Here is a 21,653-nt window from a genome sequence, read left to right on the forward strand (position 1 = left end):
CACTTCAATCCCTAGACCAGCATTCCCCTATAGACACCCCAAATGTAAAGTAGATGATCAGAGTAAAAGTTTAAAATTACTGTATTTATATACAGCAATCATCCATTATTTCATCCGGAAAATAATCCTTACATTTTCTTCAGCCATGATGAAAGATAAAAATTTATATAATCCTTTTCAACGTGCCTGCCTTTATATTTTTAAAGATTATGTTATTATATATATTTTTTTATATCACTAAAAACTTTGGTAATTTTAATATCGTGGTGACTCAGGGAAGTATAATGTCTAGCTTAATGCTATCTAAAGAAATACCTATTTCGGATATGTTAATGTACATTTTCATAAACCTTTTGGTTAAAATAATTTTGTAACCACCCATAGCTAATAAAAATCTTGATTTACCGGACATCGACGAGGTTTAATTTCGAAGCGGTAATTGTAGGTTAACGTATTTTATATCAGTTTTAAATGTCTTTTCAAAAGTCAAAAAGTAACGATAAGGAAAACTGAAACAGAATCTAAGTTGGACCCATATCACGTTCCTCCGAAATTCATCTGGACTGCACCCGGGAGATTTAGTCCCTCTGAATTGCTGCAAATCGTGATTCCATCAGGACTATTCAGACTAATTTACACCATATTCAATCTAACATTATTCATACCTTTTAACTTAAACAAATTAAACTGAGTATTTACATATTTTATTTGGTGTTTACCGATTTTTCCGACTACAATAACCTAATTTGTAATATAAATTAAGAATTTATACATCCTATGAAATCCGATAAACGCTCATACACAAAAAAATATAAGAGGAGATGTTTTTTTAATTATTTGATTTACAGAAATAATTATTATATTACATTTATTTGAAGGAAAGTAATTATGCTACCGTTTAGATTTAATAGTCAATTGTTTGATTTATTTTAAAGTGTTCTATTAAATAATATACAATATAAAGTATAAGTCATATTGTGTATCCATAGTATGCTCCTTTAGTTTACCAATAAAATCGCTAGAACATGTTAGAACATGAATTCATACATAATTTATATTTGGATATTTTAAATAATATTTGCCAAAATCCATCATAAAAAACTTCAAGTAAATTTAAAAATGGTATTAGTGTTTCGATAAGAAACATACCCTTGAATAATTAATATGTGAACACCAGTCTTAAGTTAATGATTCAGACAGGCTATAACCGATATCTTGTATTATTTTATCTCTGCCGTCAACATTAGCTTGCCTAGGCCATTTATTTCGTATCTGTATTACGTCTGCCTTATTAGCATTGCAATGTCCAGTATAATTTACTTTTAGATAATATAGCAGTAGATACTATATGTAACAACTGTCACCATAAAAAAGAACGCTTGAATTAGCCATTCGCAGATTGCGCTGCCCAAAACATTTATTGTTCTCCTTCTGTTTTTGTATTATTTGATTTTTGATGAGATACAAAAACTTGTTCATTACAAAATGGTGCTTTTTAATTTGGCTCAGCTAAAGATGTTGCTTGTTTAGCTCATCAGCACAATTGTCGTTGGCTAAGTTTGACTTAATCAATATTTTTAGTCTCAGACCGGCTACAATTTGACCATGGGAACGGGACGTCTAGTTAAATCAATTTAAAACCAGAAGTCAATGATGGCGTGTCAAGTTAAACCAAACAGATCGTGTAACTGTTCACGCCTTACATAAATTGCAAACATGTTTATGTCAAGTTGCACACAATTGCTAACATTGAGATTTTAATTAATTAAGCCAGATAGCATAAACTATACGTGATATACGTTCGAGCAACTATGTTATTAACCAAAATAACTTTGTTTCCTATCTGTATTCAAATCCTAGGATTGCATTGCGTTATATTTAGTTTATTATTAATATAAATTCTTCATTTTTCCACAGCCCGATGGCCTACATTTGAAACAATAGCCCAGCCCAGTGGTAATATAGGACGTGACTGTTATAAGATACTATGTTTGGAAGATATTACAGTTCGCCATCTTGGAGTAATGTGGACTCATAACTTGATCCCTCGGGTTATATTGTTTGAGGAATTCTTCCATGTGAAATACAAAACACAATCCTCGCAAGGGTATGGAAAATATTGAAATAGTTTTCATCTGTAAAAAAAAAACAACTTCATTTAAATCTTATGAAACAGTTTTAGTGAATATGGAAAACACTTCCTTGATCACACGCCATGATCGTTATATGAGTAGAAAAAACAACGAGTTAATACCCTTTAGATAGCTCAATATATTGATAGTCTAATAAGTGTATAAATTGTATAGAATCAAATCATTTTAAAACTTGACTTTCCCCAAGTACTAAAGGCAGTGCTCTCTTAAAAGTAGACAAAGTTTTATGATTGCATGAAACCAGTGACTACAAAATTGTCACATAAAAGCTGCTATTGGAAATGCCAGTTAACCTCTAAAACAGTCTTGTCTCTAGAAAAATATTATTTACACATTACTTAACTTAAATTATTAGTATTTTCAAGCTATCATTAGAACTTTAACACGTACATATTGCATTTATAGGAACATAATGGACACTAAATTTATTTAATACTGATATTTTTATTGGTTTGGTACAAAATATTTACGAATTTAAGGTTGAGTCCGATCATAGTTTATCAATTGGCAGTCAGGTTGGTGACAGGTTGTAGGAACGTCAGAGAAGGGTTTAGTAGGTACCCTCGTATTTTCCAGGGTAGTACTTTCCATCGTCGTAAGCACCGTAGGCAGCAGCACCCTTGTATCCGGTGTAGCCAGAGTATCCAGTGTATCCAGAGTTGTATGGGTATCCAGTGTATCCGGCACCCTTGTATCCAGCGTAGGCGGTGTTGTAGGGGTAGGCACCAGCAGAGTAGCCGGAGTATCCTGCGGTGTAGGGGTAAGATCCAGTGTATCCAGCAGTGTATGGGTAGGATCCGGTGTATCCGGTGTATCCTGCGGAGTAGGGGTAGGCTGCCTTAGATCCGGTGTATCCAGCAGTGTAAGGGTAGGCACTGTTGTATCCGGTGTATCCACTGTTGTATCCGGTGTATCCGGCGGTGTAAGGGTAAGCCCCGGTGTATCCTGCTCCAGTGTATCCAGCAGAGGGGTAGGCTCCCTTGTATCCAGAGTATCCAGAGTATCCGGTGTAGCCTGGGTATCCAGCGTAGGCAGTGTTACCGTATCCAGAGTATCCTGTGTATCCAGGGTATCCAGCTCCATAGGAACCGTAGCCTCCTCCGTAAGGGTAGCCAGCTGTAAGGTAAAATAAAGTTAGTCAACCAAAAAGTATTCCAAAACAACAGCAGTAACACTTTCTAACTAAAATATAACACTGTAAATTAAAAAGATCTTGTTGTTTTACTAGGTCCGGATCCTCACAAGTACGATTGACGAAAGATATATATTAAATCTGCTTCTTAGTTATTACAGTCAAGCGGACACTGTTAAATTAACCCTCAATGATACACGTTTTGTCAACATAGCAGAGCCCTCAAACTTGTCCGCGCATGAGAGAAATGAAAATAATCTTAGTAAAAAATAGTTAGTTCGATAAGTCTGTCTGCAATATCCAGTAGTGCAGTAAAGGTTATCGTGTAGTAATCGGCATTTTGTATCGATAATAGGTAATACATGTAACGTATGAATACTATACGTACGGTATAATGCTAGTTTATTATACGTGTGGTTAAGTATATTTACCGTATCCAGTCTCGGCTGTAGCGAGAGTAGACTTCTCAGTGTCCTTCTTGGGTCTCTCGGACTTTTGGTCCTTAGCCTCCTCGCAAAGGACGGCGGCAACGACCGCCAGCACGACCTGAACATAGAGTAAGGTGAGTCAAATGCACAGAGAACACAGAGTAAACAACAGATGACAAAGACTCTAGTGAGACAACATCCAGAAACAATAGCCAATGTTGACAACTGGCATTTAACTGGTGTAGTAATTTAGTTCTACAATGAAAAGAGGTAGTTTGAAAAGGGCATATTGACCATTTGAAATATAACAAAGCTGTTATAAGCTATTTTAACATTCGTTGGTTTGATAGGTTTTTCCAAGATTGAAGTCAAAACTGGAAATGAAAAAAAATGTTTACTTAACTCTGTTGATAGTCATTTTGTAATTGGTGCATGCAAAAATGTATTTATCAAGCTGGAAAAGTATTTCGTTGAGAGATGATGGATAGAATGTTTTGTTACTAAAATAGTTTAATTTTAATTTTTTAAAGGGTTTTTGTTTTATGTAGGAATTTTAATACTTTATAATTTAGTGATTATATTTTATTGATTCGTTTATTCGTACTTAATTCGTTTATTTGTTTGTATTTATAAAAAGTTCTCAAATGCTAAACACAATGCCTGCAGGGATTCTCAAGCAATATTATTTTGTCAATAAACTCCTCTTACTGTAATATTTTATTCATTAAATGGTTCCAAATTACTTCATCCCCTTCAAATAATAAGTTTTATTTGAAATACGATTTAGATAAACGAATTTATATAAACCCGTACACCGAAGGCATATTGTAGAGCAACCCTAAAACGAAATAGTATGATTATAACATACATGAACTCAACTCAATGGTCTTCACAAAAAGACACCACGTTTATTTTCATGTCCATTCAACTAATCATTAATGCATCAGATGCCATGTTATCTATGTTGATTGAATGTGAACCTAAAACTAGCAACATTGTAGCAATTTGATAAGCGTCAATTGTTCAAATAATGAAAATTCATGTAGAGTGTAACGTTAAAACAGTAAAAAGAGCATTATGGGTTATGAGTTTAGGGATATAAAATTAAGTGCTTGTTATAATGGTTACAGCACATAACATCCCTATTGATTTGCAGTATCAAATTTAAATAACATCACTTTGAAATTAATATTGCGTAATTACAAGTAATTTTATGATTGTATTGTTAATACAAGCTTGGTTGTTTAGTATGTGTCGATGATTAAGTTCAATGATTAAGTAGGATAAAACATTTTCAGTAATTATTTATGAATGTTACGTAAATCGTTTTGAAAAGAATAACAAAATAACAAATACCATCTTTCTCATACATATTCAACAGCATTGCTACTATTTATAATTTTTAATTATTTGAATTAATTACAATTTGAGAGAAAATGTGGATGAACGAGAATGTTTTTAACAGTTTTGATTAGACACAATCCTTCTTTAATATCCTTAAAAAACAAATTTGGAGATCAACAAATATCTTGAAACATTACATTCTTGAGATCAAGAGAATCTCACTTATTACTGCCATTTCTACGAATACAATACATAAAAAAATAACAGCTACCATAAAGCTAAAAACTGAAAGATATTGTGTGATGTTATGTTATTTTTTTTAAATTTAGATGAACAAGAATTTTAAAGAAATCGTATAATGACAACGCATAACTAATAATTACTTTTTTAGGCACTAAGGTAGGTTTTAGAATTTTTAATGACCGTTATAGATTAAAATAAATTATTGTGACTTCTAAAAGAAAAATGTTAAACAATCTGTTTCATTTATAAAACAACCTTCTATAAAGTTAACAGATTTTTTTATAGACAATTAAATTGCAAATTATTTGTTTGTAGTAAGTAGCAACAAAGTACAACAATACACTTTAACAACTGTAGTCTGTATCTATACCGTGGTGAAGAAATAGAACATTTTAGTATAACTATTGATTAATATTTCCTCATAAGTCTATTTAGGGGAAAAGTATGTAAAATAAGGTGTATATAATCCAGAGATTGCCTCATATGTGCCTTAATATGAAACAAACTCTTAATAAGCATTTATTTTGCTGAATAAGTTTGATTCGTGTTGTATTTGTCAATGAATACGATAATTATGTTTTATTAGTTTCGGATTAACATATCTAAGAAAAAAATGTTTTATATTCTAGTGCTGTCTAAGTCTAAGCTATGATTAAAACAGAACAAGGTATACTATACTTAGATGCCTAAAAGCCAAGAAACTATGAAAACATAGAAAAAATCCTTACAAATACAAAAAATTTGTTGTATTGTATGGTTTTTGAAAATTGTTTTAAGTTTTTATGAAGTTTTTCTGAAGTTACAAAATAAGTTGTAGCATGACTTACCAGGAGCTTGTATAGAGAGGAAGCCATGATGTCTGATGTGGGACTCAGGAGTGACGACTTGAGGTCCTTCTGGAGCTTTATACTAGAGCAGCAGGACCTCCCCTCTCCTGCCTGGACGATAAATGTCATCCTCGTCCTGGTCCTGCGAATGCCAAGGACACGGCTCCTGACCATCCTGCCGTCCCGCCGAAATCACCCCCTAATCAGACCGGTGATTTGATGAGGTCATCACTCTGAAGAGATTAAGCCTTTCCTGGAGCTTTTAAGGATTACTTTACAGCAGTTGATTTTAGTGCTCCTTTTTTTGTACTTGAAAATGTTGGAGTTAAAAAGGTATATTAAATCTATTTAAGGCACTTATTTCAAATAAGGTGGTAAAATGTGTAAACGCGCAATTTGAATTAATTGGAGTTTACATTTTAGTCACTTGTTTTACTTAGGGACTAAAATTAATAATAGCTCAGAAGAAATATCAGAAGATGTATATTGTGGCAAGCACGATTAATAGAAAGAAAAATGACGAAAAGAAAGTATACATTTATTCCACATCATAGCTTTATATAATATGTACCTTAAATATTAAACGAAGTGATTAAAAATATATTTTTATACTAATTAAACCGTACTTGTTTATACACCCACAATAATCTAAAATAATTGTACATAACGTGTTAAGGGTCCAAAATTAATACAGTTCCTATAATGATTTCTGGGAGTAAACTTTGAGCATTTGTAAAACTGTTTAAATATGGGAAAATCGCGTAACTTTACTCCCAATTAAAATTGAATTGAATGGCATTAGTAATTGAACACTATATGGTTTTTAAATTGTGCATAGAAACAAAGAAACAGCTACGCCATTTATGATATGATTTTTAAACAGTTATAGATATGTTCTCAGAAGTTTTCATAAGTTTTTCATAAAAGAGGGGGGGATTAAGGGGTTTAGGGAACTATTAACTATATCGGCTTAGTATGTAAATTCCACTTTTTAGCACACTCGTACCCTTAAGGTGCGAGTGGAAGTTTTACTTGTTCTTAGCTTTATTATATAATCAGATGTATTAGAAGTATTAGATAATCATAATGGCTGTGATATGGATGTGGTTTGGCTCAGTTATTAATTTAAGTTTATTAATATTCACCTCAGAATGTCACACGCAGCTGTAAATTGATTATAATGAGTCTTAACGATCCTTATGAGTCCAGAACCGTTACTATCAATTATAGTACACGCTTCACAATTAAATAAATTTTAATTGCATCAAGGAGATAATTACTTGTCTTAGCTTCTTTACGCAAGTCGAATCATTACCTATTAAATGTTTGGCACAAGGCTACTACCGTCCATAGTATTAAAGGCAAACGCTATGTTACATCTGATGGAATACTAATCTAAATGCTACTATCCAGTGTTGGGACAGTTATCAAACTCAATGTACAGTTAGAAGGTTTAACCTTTTAGTGTTCGTTGAGGACACAAAGGTGACAACTACGATAAGGACTCTCACGTTGCTGGAAAATGAGAATGTTGAAATTAAACCCCCTTATCAATGGTGTAACGCAGTCACTTTAGAGACCAAGCTTATCAAACTTCAAAGATATAGTTGTGAGGTACAAAAGTACAAATTGATAGATTTATGTAATTACATGAGCAGGCAAGGAGTATTTACAATTACAGTGTGATGTAGATTACTTTGTTATACTAAACACGATTGATAATTAAAACACAACATTTAATATGGTTAACAAAATCACTCTATTATGTCTAACATATCTCGTACAGTAAATGTATTGGCTTCTTGAGAAATCCTTAATCTTTTTCTAAAACAACAACGTAATTTGGAAGAGATAACTTATTATATTATTTCAACGAATTTGTCCAGTACTTAAAGAGTTTTTAGATTTATTAACTTATAGGCTTAGTTGCCATAAACATTTTAGAAATTGCTATCTTTGAATATTTTTTTGCAAATCCCGCCGCCTCTACTGGCACAACTCGAAGTTAATGTTCTCTGGCTTGTAAGTGTATCACATATTTAACAAAACGTTAGCTAGGCTATATTTTTTGTTGGTAAATTTTTTATCAAAATGTAGAGATAAATGTTAATTGTACGTAAAAGTAAACTATGTAGCACGATTAAAATAAAATATACTTTAATGTTCATTTTTGATATATTTAATATTTGCAAAAAAGGTGTTGATTTACAATTTCTCAATTATCATTCCTACATAGTTTTAAAAATCTAAATTTGTCAAAGTCAACAATGACAAAAATATTGGGGTAAAAATTCTTGCAAATGCTTGATGTAACTCTTAAAGACATGTTTTTTTTTGTTTTTATAAAATAGGTTGGTGACTTATTTCAGCCATCTATTTCATCCAGAGATATACTATGCGCAATATACCATGGACATGAACATGGAAACTGTCAAGCAAAGAAAGGGTTTACATTGCAGAGTAAGAACTGTACTAATAGATTTTAGAGGGGATAGCGGGATTCGAACCTACGTAATCGCTACCATGGAATTGTAATTCACCTAGGCACTAAACGGAGTCATTGATTATCCAATTAATAATTATTTTAAATGAAGAATTAAGTGGCTACATAGAAATCGTAGTTCGAGTTTCTTTCATTATTCTTCCTCTACAAATTTAGGTCGAACATTTTTGAATAATTTAATTAAAGGATGAAACATTTCCTTACAAGCGAATTTTAAACTCGTATGAAATACGAAAATAGCTAGTTCTATGAATACGAGTTATATTTCATGAGAAGCTACCTGCGCTGCATTGCAAGTGGGTCTGATTAAATTAATCCGGAAGCTTGCTGAATTACTGGGTAATCGCGGCTGGTTTAAAATATGTATGCCTGAGATTTAAGATAAAACATTGAATTGCAACTTTGGTAAATTATGTATACATAAACATACTGCTTCTTATCAAACATTGCCAATTAAAACGGGACGATATCTGTTAAAGTAGTAATTGTTATGCTGTATTTAGTGTTCAATAGTAACTCAAATTACATGTGACCTATGGTTATGTTTTACGATGACAATGAAAGTATTAACTTAAAGCTGTTTCGAATGTATTCTATCAAACAATACTTGAAACTAACTAAATGTACTGTAGAACTCTGGATAGTTTGCCAAATGGAGGACACACAGCATGAGAAATACAGTAGCTTTGTCCGTTCAAATAAAAAAGTAACATCTAGTCTTGACGTAGAGTTATAGTACCAGCTGCTACGTCAGAGCGCATCCTAAGCACGTAATGTCTACAGTTTTGAAACGCTGCAGCCTGTTAAAAAGAGGAAGATGAAGAAATTAATGACCGAATTTAGTGCCGAGGTCAGTAGAGCCTAGATGTGTTATATACAACGGGCTAAAGGTTGCAGTGGCTTGGTTAAGTGATTTACAAATATTGGCATAAAGGAAAATGTAATTGAAAACATTATGTTTTTGATAATTATTAATATTATGCCTGAACAATGCAATATTTTCTAATTTGACGATTTTACTGTATGGCAATATTTGATTTCTGTAAAATTTGAATGCAGTGTGTAGTTTAGTCATAGAGATGCACATTTGGATTTCAATTATATAATTGTTAAAGTATGTAGTACTAACGTAAGGAACCTAAAGTACTTACTTAAATAAAATATAAATGGCCAACAATTAATGAAACTTCTAGGTAAACTCGATATTTATGTAAAATTGTTGCACTTTTTGCTAGTTTCAAGTATAGAGTGTCCTGAGATCAAAATCGATTGATAATGGAACACGCTTTAAGAAATATTAATTGAGAAATCAAATCAACAGATCGTTTTAGTTTTTATATCGTTAAACTATAAACGGGCGTACAGCTTAAACTAGACCTTTTGATGAAACATAAATCTATTTACTTTTTACAAGGTAGTATCTACACCTAGTATCTCCCTCAATTGAAACCATAAACACTTTTTTAATTACTGGTATACTAAAGTAAACATATCATCTATGGACCAACTACCAACTGTTTCTACTCGAAGTGAATCATATACTTGTATACTTGCCTCTCGATGAGCTAAGAGGCTATTATGAGTTATTGTTATAATGCTAGTTGGTAGAGAACTATTTATGGTGATAAGCTTTAAGCCCGGACGTTTTATAAACTAGGGTTGAGGTTAACCTGGTTAACTAGGGTTAGAGTTCACATTAGCTTTGGACCATGCCATGCACTCTATATTAGACCAGAATGCTCCCCGTCGGCGACGACGGGTAAATCTGCTACATTTAACAAAATGCCCTTTCAGTTTTATGCGACAGCTTAGTTGAACTAAGATCTTCCAAATACAGTTTTACAAGGACATTCATTCGGCTATCATACGATGGGTCTATAGTTTCAGGTAATACATTACAATACGACGATAATCTTTCTCAACACTTAGTATAATATGACCTCCCAAAACCCACTGACGTGTAATATGTCCTCCAGGAACAACAGGAGACATGGTCTAACCACGAAGTGTCCTAAGGTGACCCAAATCCTTACTCGAGGTCATTTACAGGAAACAATACTCCCAGAACGTGACTACGGGGACTTTCAAACAAGAGTGGCGATAGGCTATATCGATATCTCGATCGTTAATTGGATTCGATGATTACGGTGATCGGGAAGAAGTAGTCTGTGGCGAAACCGTCCACTGAAATAGGTATTGTTGGGACAGCAGTCAAGGAAACTCAAGGTTGGTTGGTTTTTCTATGTTTCTCCAAATCTATGAGAGAACTAAAACTAGGTCTGAGTAATTAGTATTCCATATTTAAAACTTTTCACGGTACAAAATTATCAATGATAAAAGTACCGTTTTGAACTGTTTAGTCGTAAATAGGTTACTGTCATGTACAATAACACTGTTGACTCAAATAGCTTCTACATAGTATATAATTTTATAGCAACTAATCAAGATATATTCCTATTGTACATTTTTTAGCAGGCTTCTAGTTTAGGAAGTTTTCAGTGCAACGAAAGACATACTTTTTTCTAGAGAGGGAGCAATACAGATTAAGGGTTCTGAACCACCGAGTCATAAAACTAGCGCATACGTAAAATTCATCCGTGATTGACAAGATTTGATCTTCAGCCTCCATGACTGAATATCATGGAGATCATGAAGATCATCTCGTCTCTTATTTTGATCACTAGATAAGACAAACCCCCTCCCGTATTTCTGTAGTTTCAAAATATATTAACCGATACTCTTAAGAAAGATGAATAACATTTACGTTCAAAGAATATATTCACCAACTAGGCAAAAAACCAACCTGGAATCCATTCGGGTTGGCAGAATTTAGACTTTATTTTTCAGGTTTGAAGTCTCGCATATGTAAAGGTCAGATAACCCCATTTCCCAACGTTTAAAACACAATTTAAACTTTAGGAAAGAAGAAAATTGAAGTGCAGAGAAATGATTCACCAACGAGGTAAAAAATCACAACCTTGGACCTTGCACAAAGTGAAAGTGTTTTAGGACGTCTCCACGCCCACTGTTACAATGTCTCCTACCAGAAGGATAGCTGTATCCTAAAAGTTAATTAGGTCACAGAACAGCTCATACCACAATGAGGCGTTTCATCACAATATCAAAGGATAAACAACCTTTGGTCACCGCCATTGATTGGTTTTCCAGAAACTTTACAGCTGTATGAACATGTAATTACACCAGTGATTTTTTTCACTTTTACGGCGATCAGTGTTACAAATTAATACCCAGTTGAAATATTTTGTCGATACTAGGTACTCAGTTTTTCATTGGATGATAGACGTATTTATTTTTTAAGTTTAACACTTTTTAGGTAGAATAAATTGTCATAAATAAATGAAGTTTTTTCATTAGAACATACCATTTAATTTATTTGTTGGCCAATTTTTACAAATATGAATTAGTTTTAATTTATGAGATACTCTTTCATTAATTTGACAAAAATACTTAAGAAATGTAACCACTCAGAGAAGAACCAACTTTAAAGAGAAGAATTTGGGTCATCTTTATGCTTTTCTTGTTCTTGCCATGACTTTGGCCATGACAATTTTTCTAAAAGCATAATGATCAAGGCCAGCTAGGTCCATTCAAAAATATCAAAAATCCTTTGAATGATAAGAATTGAGCTGGAAACCCTTCAGATAATTTTATTGAATTATTATTGCTACTCAAATTGTTAACTATCATAGTTTAACAGATGTTATTCTATTGGGAGGAATATCGGATGCTTGATAATAACCAAACGTATACTTCAGCTCTTACCTAGTAAATGAAATGTGATAACCGAACTGAATTAAATATGTAGCACTTACTCTACGGTTTCAAAAGAAAACAACGAAAGATCAATCTTGCTAACGGCAAGCCATATCTTCACCACGTTTGTGCTAAGTCAAGCTTTAAACGCAGACCCTGTTTCCTCCGAAGTGGTAATTAGGATTAAAATGGACCAAACCCAAAACCCGGCTTTCCTGTTATGGCCTATACTTATCAAAACACCATTGTAATCAATTGTGGCCCTTTAGTTTAAGCGAATTGTTGTGAAAGGAAAAGAAACGGGAAAAGCCTTTTGGAAATTAGTTTGTGTTATTTCAAGAACAAAGTTTAGCTTCGTAACGTTATGTTACAAATTCGTTGAGTATGTTAGTGGTTTTGTACTAAAAGTGTCACAACCCGATTAACACATAAAATTTATTATTTATGTGAGTTCGATGCATTGATTTTATGTGATTATTTGATGTTATGAGAAGTTTTTCCATCCCCTTCTATGGAATTTACATAGTGTAAAAAACTAATGGGAAATATGTTGAAAACCACCCGTAGCGCACTAACCACAAAAATAATTAGACACCTATGTTTACTAGCATTATATAAAATCATAAACAACTGCTAAACGAATGAATTTTAATAATATTAAACAGCATACGAATTTCCCCGAGGTTTTGTATAAGTGGCTTACGGTTTTGCAGTCTTCAGTCCATCTTGAGGTAGGGATTCCCCGGTAGGTATCAACATAGCTCAACCTACCCAAATACCGTAGTTCAACCTGAGCCATCAAACAAATTGCTACAAGATATCTCCATAAAACCGAAAATCCGGTTTTGAAGTTGACTCAGGTCTGAACTTCAACTCTAAAACTCCATGTTTAGATTGAACTTGGAGTATACGAGCTCCAATCTGATATGATTCGTTAATGCATCTTTAGACTATTAATTTTATTTCAACGAAAAGAACATAATTTTGATTCAAACTAAAGACTTTTGATTCTACTACAATTCTAGCTGTAAAAACTAAAGCATGTTTGATGTATTTCCCACTTCCGGTACGTAGTTATTTCGTGTTATTTATACAATATCGTGGCATAAATGACATATCAAATGTTCAAAATGGATTATGAATGTATTAGTTGATATCCAGTTAAACACAATTTCGTTAGTGTAAAAGCACCTTTGATTGATGCACTCTGCTAATCAGTCATTATCTTAATCGCAATATTATTTTTAGGTAAAGTAGTAATTTGTATAGACAATGATTTGTTTATACATATAATGTATAAAAACGAGTTCACGACACACGACATGTATTTTAAGTATTGGATTTATTTCTGAGTTATGTTCACTTTGTATGGTTAGCAGTTGTTGGTCTGGAAATCACTGAAACGTTATGATTAAGAGAGACCCTCAGGACCTTGACATCTAACCAAACGATACTGTGCCTGTTATGTATTCCTACAGAAGAGGTAGATGTAGGTTTGCTGCTACGGCAAGAAGGAATACAGAAAAACTGCGTTAACTCATTCCTACTTGTGGACAATTACAGTAAACATTTCCTAAATAGGAGTTAGAACATTAAATATTTAAATTTACAAAATTGTAATTTTTACCCCCACCCCACAAAAAAACCATGGGAGGCTACTAAAGTAAATAGAAGTAAGATTAAAAAGTGATATATAATATCGTTTACGAAAATAAATGAAATAATTGAACCATCATAATGAAAATTTATTTGGTATGTAGATGAATAATAAATTTAATTTTAATCTGGTTACCAGAATAAATAGTTTTATGTTACACTGCTGTACAATAGGCAATTATCGTCCTTTTGGATGTGTAAAACCTGCAAGACGACCATAATTCTTGGCATAAACCAAAGTTAATATAGCTTTGGTATACAGTATATACCTACATGTTGAAGTTATACTAGATGTAGCCTAATGCATTTTCTTTTAATATTAAGATCACTTTGTCTAAATAAAATGTTAAATTATCATTAGAATTAGCAGGTAATCAAGATTATGGTTAAACACACGGTACTGGTAATTTTAATCGAATAGCCTATTTCATGTGGATCCCAAAATTGTTAACAATACTCTTTAAGGAAGGAACTACAATTTGTAATTATGTTGTGTACGCCTATTACACCTTTTCAATAGTCAGCGACGTGACGTTTATAAAATATAATCATAATGTTGTATGATATTCCTTTTATGCAACCCAAAGCTTCAGAGTCTTATGATTATTTTTGAATTTTGGTGTAAAAATATGTTTCTACTCATAATCATTAGTTTATTTTCTCACCTTGTATGTCGTATTGCCGACCCCGTTTACTAACATCCTTATACTCTTGAGCTACCAGAGTTTTTACAGCCATTGCCATAATATCTATCATTATAAGTACATCTGAGGCCTTCACATTTGTCTGGACCTCAAAAGGCAACATTACATTGCCTTGTAAGACTCAAAGTTTGAAAGTTCCTGGTACAAATTATTATAATTAAGAGTTCAGCCTATTAATACAGAGTGTCTATAAGTGCAAATATAATACTTAAACTAATTTATTCCTTTGAGATATTGCAGTAGATGCCTTTAGCACTATGTATTGTTTCTCTTATCGAATAGTTATCGATCTAAGTAAAATCATGGTATTTGTCGTCATCTGCAGCAAAAAAAGCAGTTTTTAGTACATGGGTTGTGGATCTAAAGCAGTTATTAACAGTGAGTATAAAGACTTTTTAGTCCTAGATGGAAGTAATTAAATTATTGAAAGTTGCTTGTTTTGATTAATAAAATTGAAAATATAGTGGGGTAAGTAATTTTGAGAGGTTATGTTTGCATTAAAACTATTTTCGTTCTCTGACTTGGTTTGTCAAACAATGTTGCAATATGACAAAAATATAGTTCATCATACGGTCAAAAAGTGTATTTTTAACCCTCACTCATGAACGTGAAACTTTTAACTTGGGTCAGAAAGAGTCACTTTACGCCTTACTGATGAAATATACTAATAAATCACTATGTGTACGTACAGATTGTTTCAGTATGTCTAAAATAGAGAAATCATGTAACGGTATTACTACAGACTCCATCCGTACCATAAAGTCAAATATGCCCCTTATGCATTCTAGATTCAAATGCTATTTAAATTTGGCCAAAATATTTTTTTAACTCTTTAAATTCATTTTTTAACAAAGTAAAAGTAAACACACAAGATTGAGCCAATTTCAGACATCTGTCAAATGACCGTCAAAATTAATTTCTGAGAAACAAAAAAATAACATAAACATTTCTGATAAACAGAGTAGGTTGGTTTAGTTTATAGATGTGAATCTCATGATTACGCAGGCTAATACTTCGTAGACTTTTCAAGATGATATCATGCCCAAAGCTGTAGAGTTCGTTTATGTAGTAAAAAAACTGGTAAGTATAATCTCAAGTCTCAAGCGAGTATAGATTTCAGTTATTGGAGAATTCTCATTATTGCCATCATTACCTCATGATGGCAATAATTATTGCAGCATTATTCATTAAAACAGAATTAGTTCGCGTTTGCTCTTCTTCCTCATTCTCTTTATCAAACTTAAAGATGTGTCATCGAACAACATTTTCGGCTTTTAAATTTATTTATTAGTGTTGACATTGATGTATTTTAACTCACATGGTATGTTGCAGTGCATCGCCTTGTTCAAAATGTTTTTCCCTTTTGTTAATTTTGTGTACTGTTACTACCGTTACTAAATATATAAAAATATTTGACAAATTTCACGGGGAAAAAATTTATTTGTAGTTACTTTTTTCGTTCGATGTTTTTGTAATGTTGGGTGTTATAATTCTGTAAGTTGTTTCAGAACGAATGAACGTTAACTATGAATGCCAATGAGACTTTTTTTACAAAATACTACATCCCACCTGTCCTGTAGCATCGTTAAATTGAACAAAAATAAATAAATCAAACGCTATTTCATAGTAAATAAACAACTGTACACTGGGTATAGAGATGGAGCATTATCCTCCTATGAAGAGTACCTAATACTGTAATGAGCTTTCCCGAGATACGAGCAAAGGCCTTGTTAGGTCCTTGACTTGGGTATTATAAGTGTATTAACGTACTGAGGTAACTAACGTTTTTGTTTGATAGCTTCTACGAGATTGTCTAAGCACTAAGAACATTATCAAACATTTTGTAGAAGTACAAAGGTCTTCTTGCACAGTGAACTGACTATTTGGTGAACAATTAATCATTAACACTTAAATTGGTAGAAGAGACGATTAAGTTGAAATGGGTTTTTGAACAATACTATGTATTATACTTATGTACTACTGGACAGAGCACATAAATATATTACCATACCGTTTGCTGGGTTGGATTGGTGTTCGTAGAGTAATGGTAGCAATTAATTGAGCACTCACAGAGAACTAAGAACAAACACATAACAAAAAGCAACCATTGAATTTTAAACCAACAAGCCAATCTTTGATTTATATATTGACCAACATCACAAGTCGACAGACTAACAATACTATTCCAAAATTAATTTAGATAAAAATTGTGCAAAAGGTAATTTGTATTTACCCAACATGTTCCTAATGATAAAAATATAACGATAATTGTTTTTGTCTTTATAACTTAATTGAAAATAGGTGGTTCTGTAAATGGTTTGTTGACTGACAAGATAATATCAAAGTGTCCAACAATTTAAAAGTTTTGTTTAGGCCTTATCATTTTCTACTGTTTATATCATATTTTAATTTTTACAGTTTGATATTAAAACAGTTTTAATTTTGCTTCAGGGGTATAAGGAATTAATTTTTTTGTATTTTGTATTTGGTGAAAGATACTTTTTATTGTATTCGATATGGGTCTTTTACATTAAGGGCTATCAAAATATAAACTCGATGTTGTACTCAAGGTTTATTATTGGCCTTTTAACAATAATTATTATTTTTGCATTACAGTATCTACACTTAAGACAAACCTTTCTGATGGTTTATAAAAAAAAAATCTATAAAAATATTTATTGAATCTATGTCTAATTCAGTCTTTGCCCTTGACACGAATCACCTCCAACCTTATCTGATTTTTACATCACCAAATGTTGATACATATCATTCCACGCTCGTAAGATTATTTCAAAAAGCATTTCCGCTTTTACTACGCACCATAATGTCGGTGTCGAAGTTTATATAATACAATCCAACACTTTATTCGAAATTTTCTCTTTAATTCTGAACGTTAGGTCAAGGTCAAATGCTAAGTAGCCAGTCAGAGCGTGAATGAAGACTGTTACAATGATCTTTGCCGTGTCACAAAGCCATTACTAGGCTAGGATATCCTTTGTTTGTGTCCTTGGGACTCTGGTCACCAGTCGGTTATGTGACCACCAGAGAATGGCTGACCGTTGCATTGTTGTGGCGGTCACCTTATTAGGACAAATAGACTTTGAACTTTGTGCTATTCGTTAAGTAATTAGTAATGTAAATGATGATTGGTAAGTTTCAAACCGATAATGCGTTTATGGTTTTCGTGTTGACGGTTTTCATGTACTTGTTAATACACAAAGGTTACAAACATTAGGGTGTTATCAATTTTCGTTGGTTGAATACACCTTTTACCATTATATTCACCCACTTTCACATTCTTCGTTGGTTTGTAAAAGTATTATGTATAATCGTTTGTTCTTTAGTGACGAATTTAATAAATGGGAATAAACATACACACATCAAGAAAGCTATGTAACAAATATACAACTTTTACGATCTCTAGGTGGTTTTTTATGAACAAAAGATGCCCAAGCCTATGTTTTTCGCCATTAAATACCAAAAGCCAAATTAAGACTTATATTACGTTTTTGTCTTATTTATGTATTGGTTTTACCGTTAATATGAATAAACAAATAAGACAAATGATAACTTGTGAGACTAAGAAAGACTTTATTATCCAAATTATCCTACAATTTGTGGTCAGTGAGATTTGGTTGTTCATACCTTATCTAATTTTTTTAAGCGTTATAACTAGGGTAACTAGTGATTTCAGAAGTCAAGCTTCGTCTAGGCCTTTATTAAAAATACGTTTTGTTGATAAAAAATTGTTTATTATGACTTCGTGATTTTGTACTCAAAATGATTGAAACATTGACATTTAAAGTAACTTTATCATTTTGTAGTCTAAGTATGTTAAAATTGTTTATCAAATCATACACATTCCCTTTGTGAATAAACAATCAATTTAGCTTAATGAGAATCACATGTTTAATGAATTAAAACCCTCGCACACCTTTATCCATACGCTCAAAAGATTCCACAGAATCTCAACACATACGAAAAAGGTGATTCGACTGGAAAATATATAAACTATCAGTGCCTAATAGTGGCAAAACCAAAAACTATAACTGCATGTACACTCAATCCCCTACATTAGGGCCAAACCGAAGCTGACATTTGGGAAACACATTTATTTCTAGCTTGCAGACGCCGAAGAGAACGCCCCCTTATTAGTGTTAGTCGGCCAGTTCGGCGGACGTTACGTAACCGTTACTCGTCGTTACAACTGTTATCACAGGAACAACTGACCTCAGTGAACCTAAATTGTCACGGTTCTCATCACACCTGTTCAGCTGACCATATACAGGGTGTCCAATATGAATTCCAACACAGGTTATACTGTTGATTGTAATAATTATGTAACGTGTTGTGTTTTATCTATGTTGGATGTTGTAACCACTGAATGAGATTCGCTTTATTGATAATTCGTTTCCAGATTTCAACAACCAAAGATACCACCACATAAGATTTATTCTTGTAAGGATAACATATAGGACGTCAACGCCCAAAAGAAACACCTCATTAAATAAAGGGAGTAAATTATGGAAACCAATTTACAGGGATCTGGAAAATTCTGAGTCACCAATGAGTAGAACTCTCTTACTCAACAAATGGAGTGCATTTGGAAATTTGTTAGCTATGATAAACTTTGGTCATTAGTATTTATTATTTCAGTCACAACAAGCTGTACCAAGGAAGTTGTACTGATTACTTTTGAAAACACTGTATATGAGTATTAGGTATGTCATTTAGGAGAGACTAAAGAAACAGCCAAAGTAGGTTTTCACCACACTGGAACGTCATGACAACGTCAAGTTCTGTTAAGGGGTTACTTTAAATATCAATTATTTTAACGTGATATGCCTTGGTATCTGAGGCACCGTTCCAATTGACTGCAATACACAATAAGGCTATGAAACATGTTACTAAGTGATGTTACATGGTTGCAATGGTTATACCTAAACGATTACTGTTCCTTTCTACCTGTTTAGTTTAATATTAAAAACACATCAAGGTTCTGTAACAGTTTACAGTGTATTTTACCTAATGTAAATCCAGTTAATCAAGTTCCTAACATATATTATCTTTGTTAGTTAGCGACAGCGAATTTTGTTTAAGAATTTATACGGAAGTGTTCCTGGCTGATCCTAAATTGTCACGTCACTCCTATGTAACAAGTGTCAGGAATGTAAGGGCTTTGTAACCTGTTACCTATGCATTTTACCCGACTGAAATCTGATTTCCATTTCCAGATTCCTGATTGTTCCTAAATCGTCACATTCCCTATTACACCCACATCTACCCTCACTAGAGATATTATGTTTTATTCTACTGAACTTTCCTATTCTTCTGTTACATCAGAATAACATAATAGCACAGCGAATAACATAATTTTGTTTAGCCATTGGCACTTAAAATTAACTACCTCGTGGCAAAAAAAAAAAAATCAAACACACATAGTTGTATTTACTGCTAGACATTGCTGGAATACTAGTTAAAATCAAATATTGATTGAAGTTAATATCGAACACTTGATTGCAATGCAACTTCAAACGTTGATTGGTATTAAAAATGAGAGCCTTGATTGAACGAAGGGTTGTTTTTTCATAGCAATAACTGGTCTGAATATTCATCAAACACATGGCACCCACTTTAGGGTAGTTAAAACGCTCGTTCCGGGATTGTAATTACATTTGAACTAGTATCAACTTAGATTGCTTAGTAAAAAGGGTTTTATTATCCTAGAGGGGTAGTTTTGATTATTCATAATTATTTCAAGTTACAATATATGCAATAACGTTGTAAAAGCTGTATATAAGGACGAAATCAGCAAGCAATTGAACTATTTGTTTAGTTTCATGCGTTGTATGCCACGTTAATTTTTTTTAAATTACAAGTGTTCATACAAGTACACAGTAGTCAGTAATGTAACAAAATGCAATAATTATTTATTTTAGTTGTGTTATTATTTGTCACTCTTCGCATTAAACTTTCTTACGTGCGGCCACGTTAAAACCGTTAAAGAATATGTTACCATACTGCTGACAGTATTTTAGAGTAATTATCAGAAAAATACAAAATAATGAAACAAGGATCTTAATGCTCGAACTTTAAATTTTAGATGGTATTGTCATACAAACTCTTAACTTACTAAAACTTGACACAAAATATTACACAGTAACACATGTATGACAATAGATATTCAATTTAGGATGGCAATGCATGTATTGTAATCTTTGATAGTTCATCTCTTCATTGCATCCATTCACGAGTTTAGAGAGTTAAAGCTTATAACTCTAACCTTTTATGGAAAGCCAAAGGGGTTCGCAAGCAGAGAAGCATGTCCCTATTGGTGGAAACAGAAAAATTCTGGTTTTTAGAAATAATTTACTGTGGTAAATCACTTCTACAATTATTACTATTACTGCCAATACTATTTACCACTTTACCTCAAACATTACGTTTAACACCTTCACTGAATCTATAAAAGTCCATACTTTACGACAAACATTACAAAATATAAATAACGAAACATCACACAGCATAGGATAGCGGTAAGTAAAGATTTCACGCAAACTCGTCGATAGAGTCTGTGAAAGTGAATCGAGAAATATATTAAGCTTAGACTCAAAGATGAATTTTATCTGAAAACTTTGAGAGCTTCTCTTCAGAGGGTGTGTAATCCCGGACACATTCTTTGTAGGTTTTATTATTTGCTTGTTTTTGTGGCTACGTCTCTTTGTCCGTTTTGATCCGGAGTTGTGGGTTTTTTATGAAGAGGCTACACATTTATTTTTTTAGGACTTGTCTTATGATATTATTAATTACAGATTTTTGAACAAAATAAAACACTACTAAAGTACAACTAAAGTAACTTTATATTCATACAACCTTAAAGTACAATGTA

At 32.7% G+C, this 21,653-nt stretch overlaps 1 protein-coding gene across 1 annotated transcript; it reads right to left on the bottom strand.

The window, feature by feature from the left end:
• Nucleotides 1–2,577: 2,577 nt before the first annotated feature.
• Nucleotides 2,578–6,301, bottom strand: LOC128984978 (prisilkin-39-like). The gene is made up of 3 exons (XM_054404350.1): nucleotides 6,128–6,301; nucleotides 3,717–3,831; nucleotides 2,578–3,269 (listed from the first exon to the last, which is right to left on the bottom strand). Exons 1-3 carry the CDS (start codon nucleotides 6,299–6,301, stop codon nucleotides 2,704–2,706), a joined length of 855 nt encoding a protein of 284 aa, XP_054260325.1. The 3' UTR covers nucleotides 2,578–2,703.
• Between the last annotated feature and the right edge of the window lie 15,352 nt (nucleotides 6,302–21,653).

This window comes from Macrosteles quadrilineatus, unplaced genomic scaffold (assembly GCF_028750875.1).
Source record: "Macrosteles quadrilineatus isolate MER2022 unplaced genomic scaffold, UCM_ALF_1.0 Scaffold_2__2_contigs__length_208266976, whole genome shotgun sequence".
In the NCBI taxonomy this organism is placed as follows: domain Eukaryota; kingdom Metazoa; phylum Arthropoda; class Insecta; order Hemiptera; family Cicadellidae; genus Macrosteles; species Macrosteles quadrilineatus.

Bases quoted from the DNA above. Each gene is read 5' to 3' on its own strand.
- LOC128984978 (XM_054404350.1), bottom strand. From the start codon at position 6,301: ATGGTCAGGAGCCGTGTCCTTGGCATTCGCAGGACCAGGACGAGGATG. The intron at 3,832-6,127 runs GTAAGTCATGCT...CTCTATGTTCAG, and splicing joins CCTCTCTATACAAGCTCCTG to GTCGTGCTGGCGGTCGTTGC. The intron at 3,270-3,716 runs GTAAATATACTT...TTTACCTTACAG, and splicing joins TACAGCCGAGACTGGATACG to CTGGCTACCCTTACGGAGGA.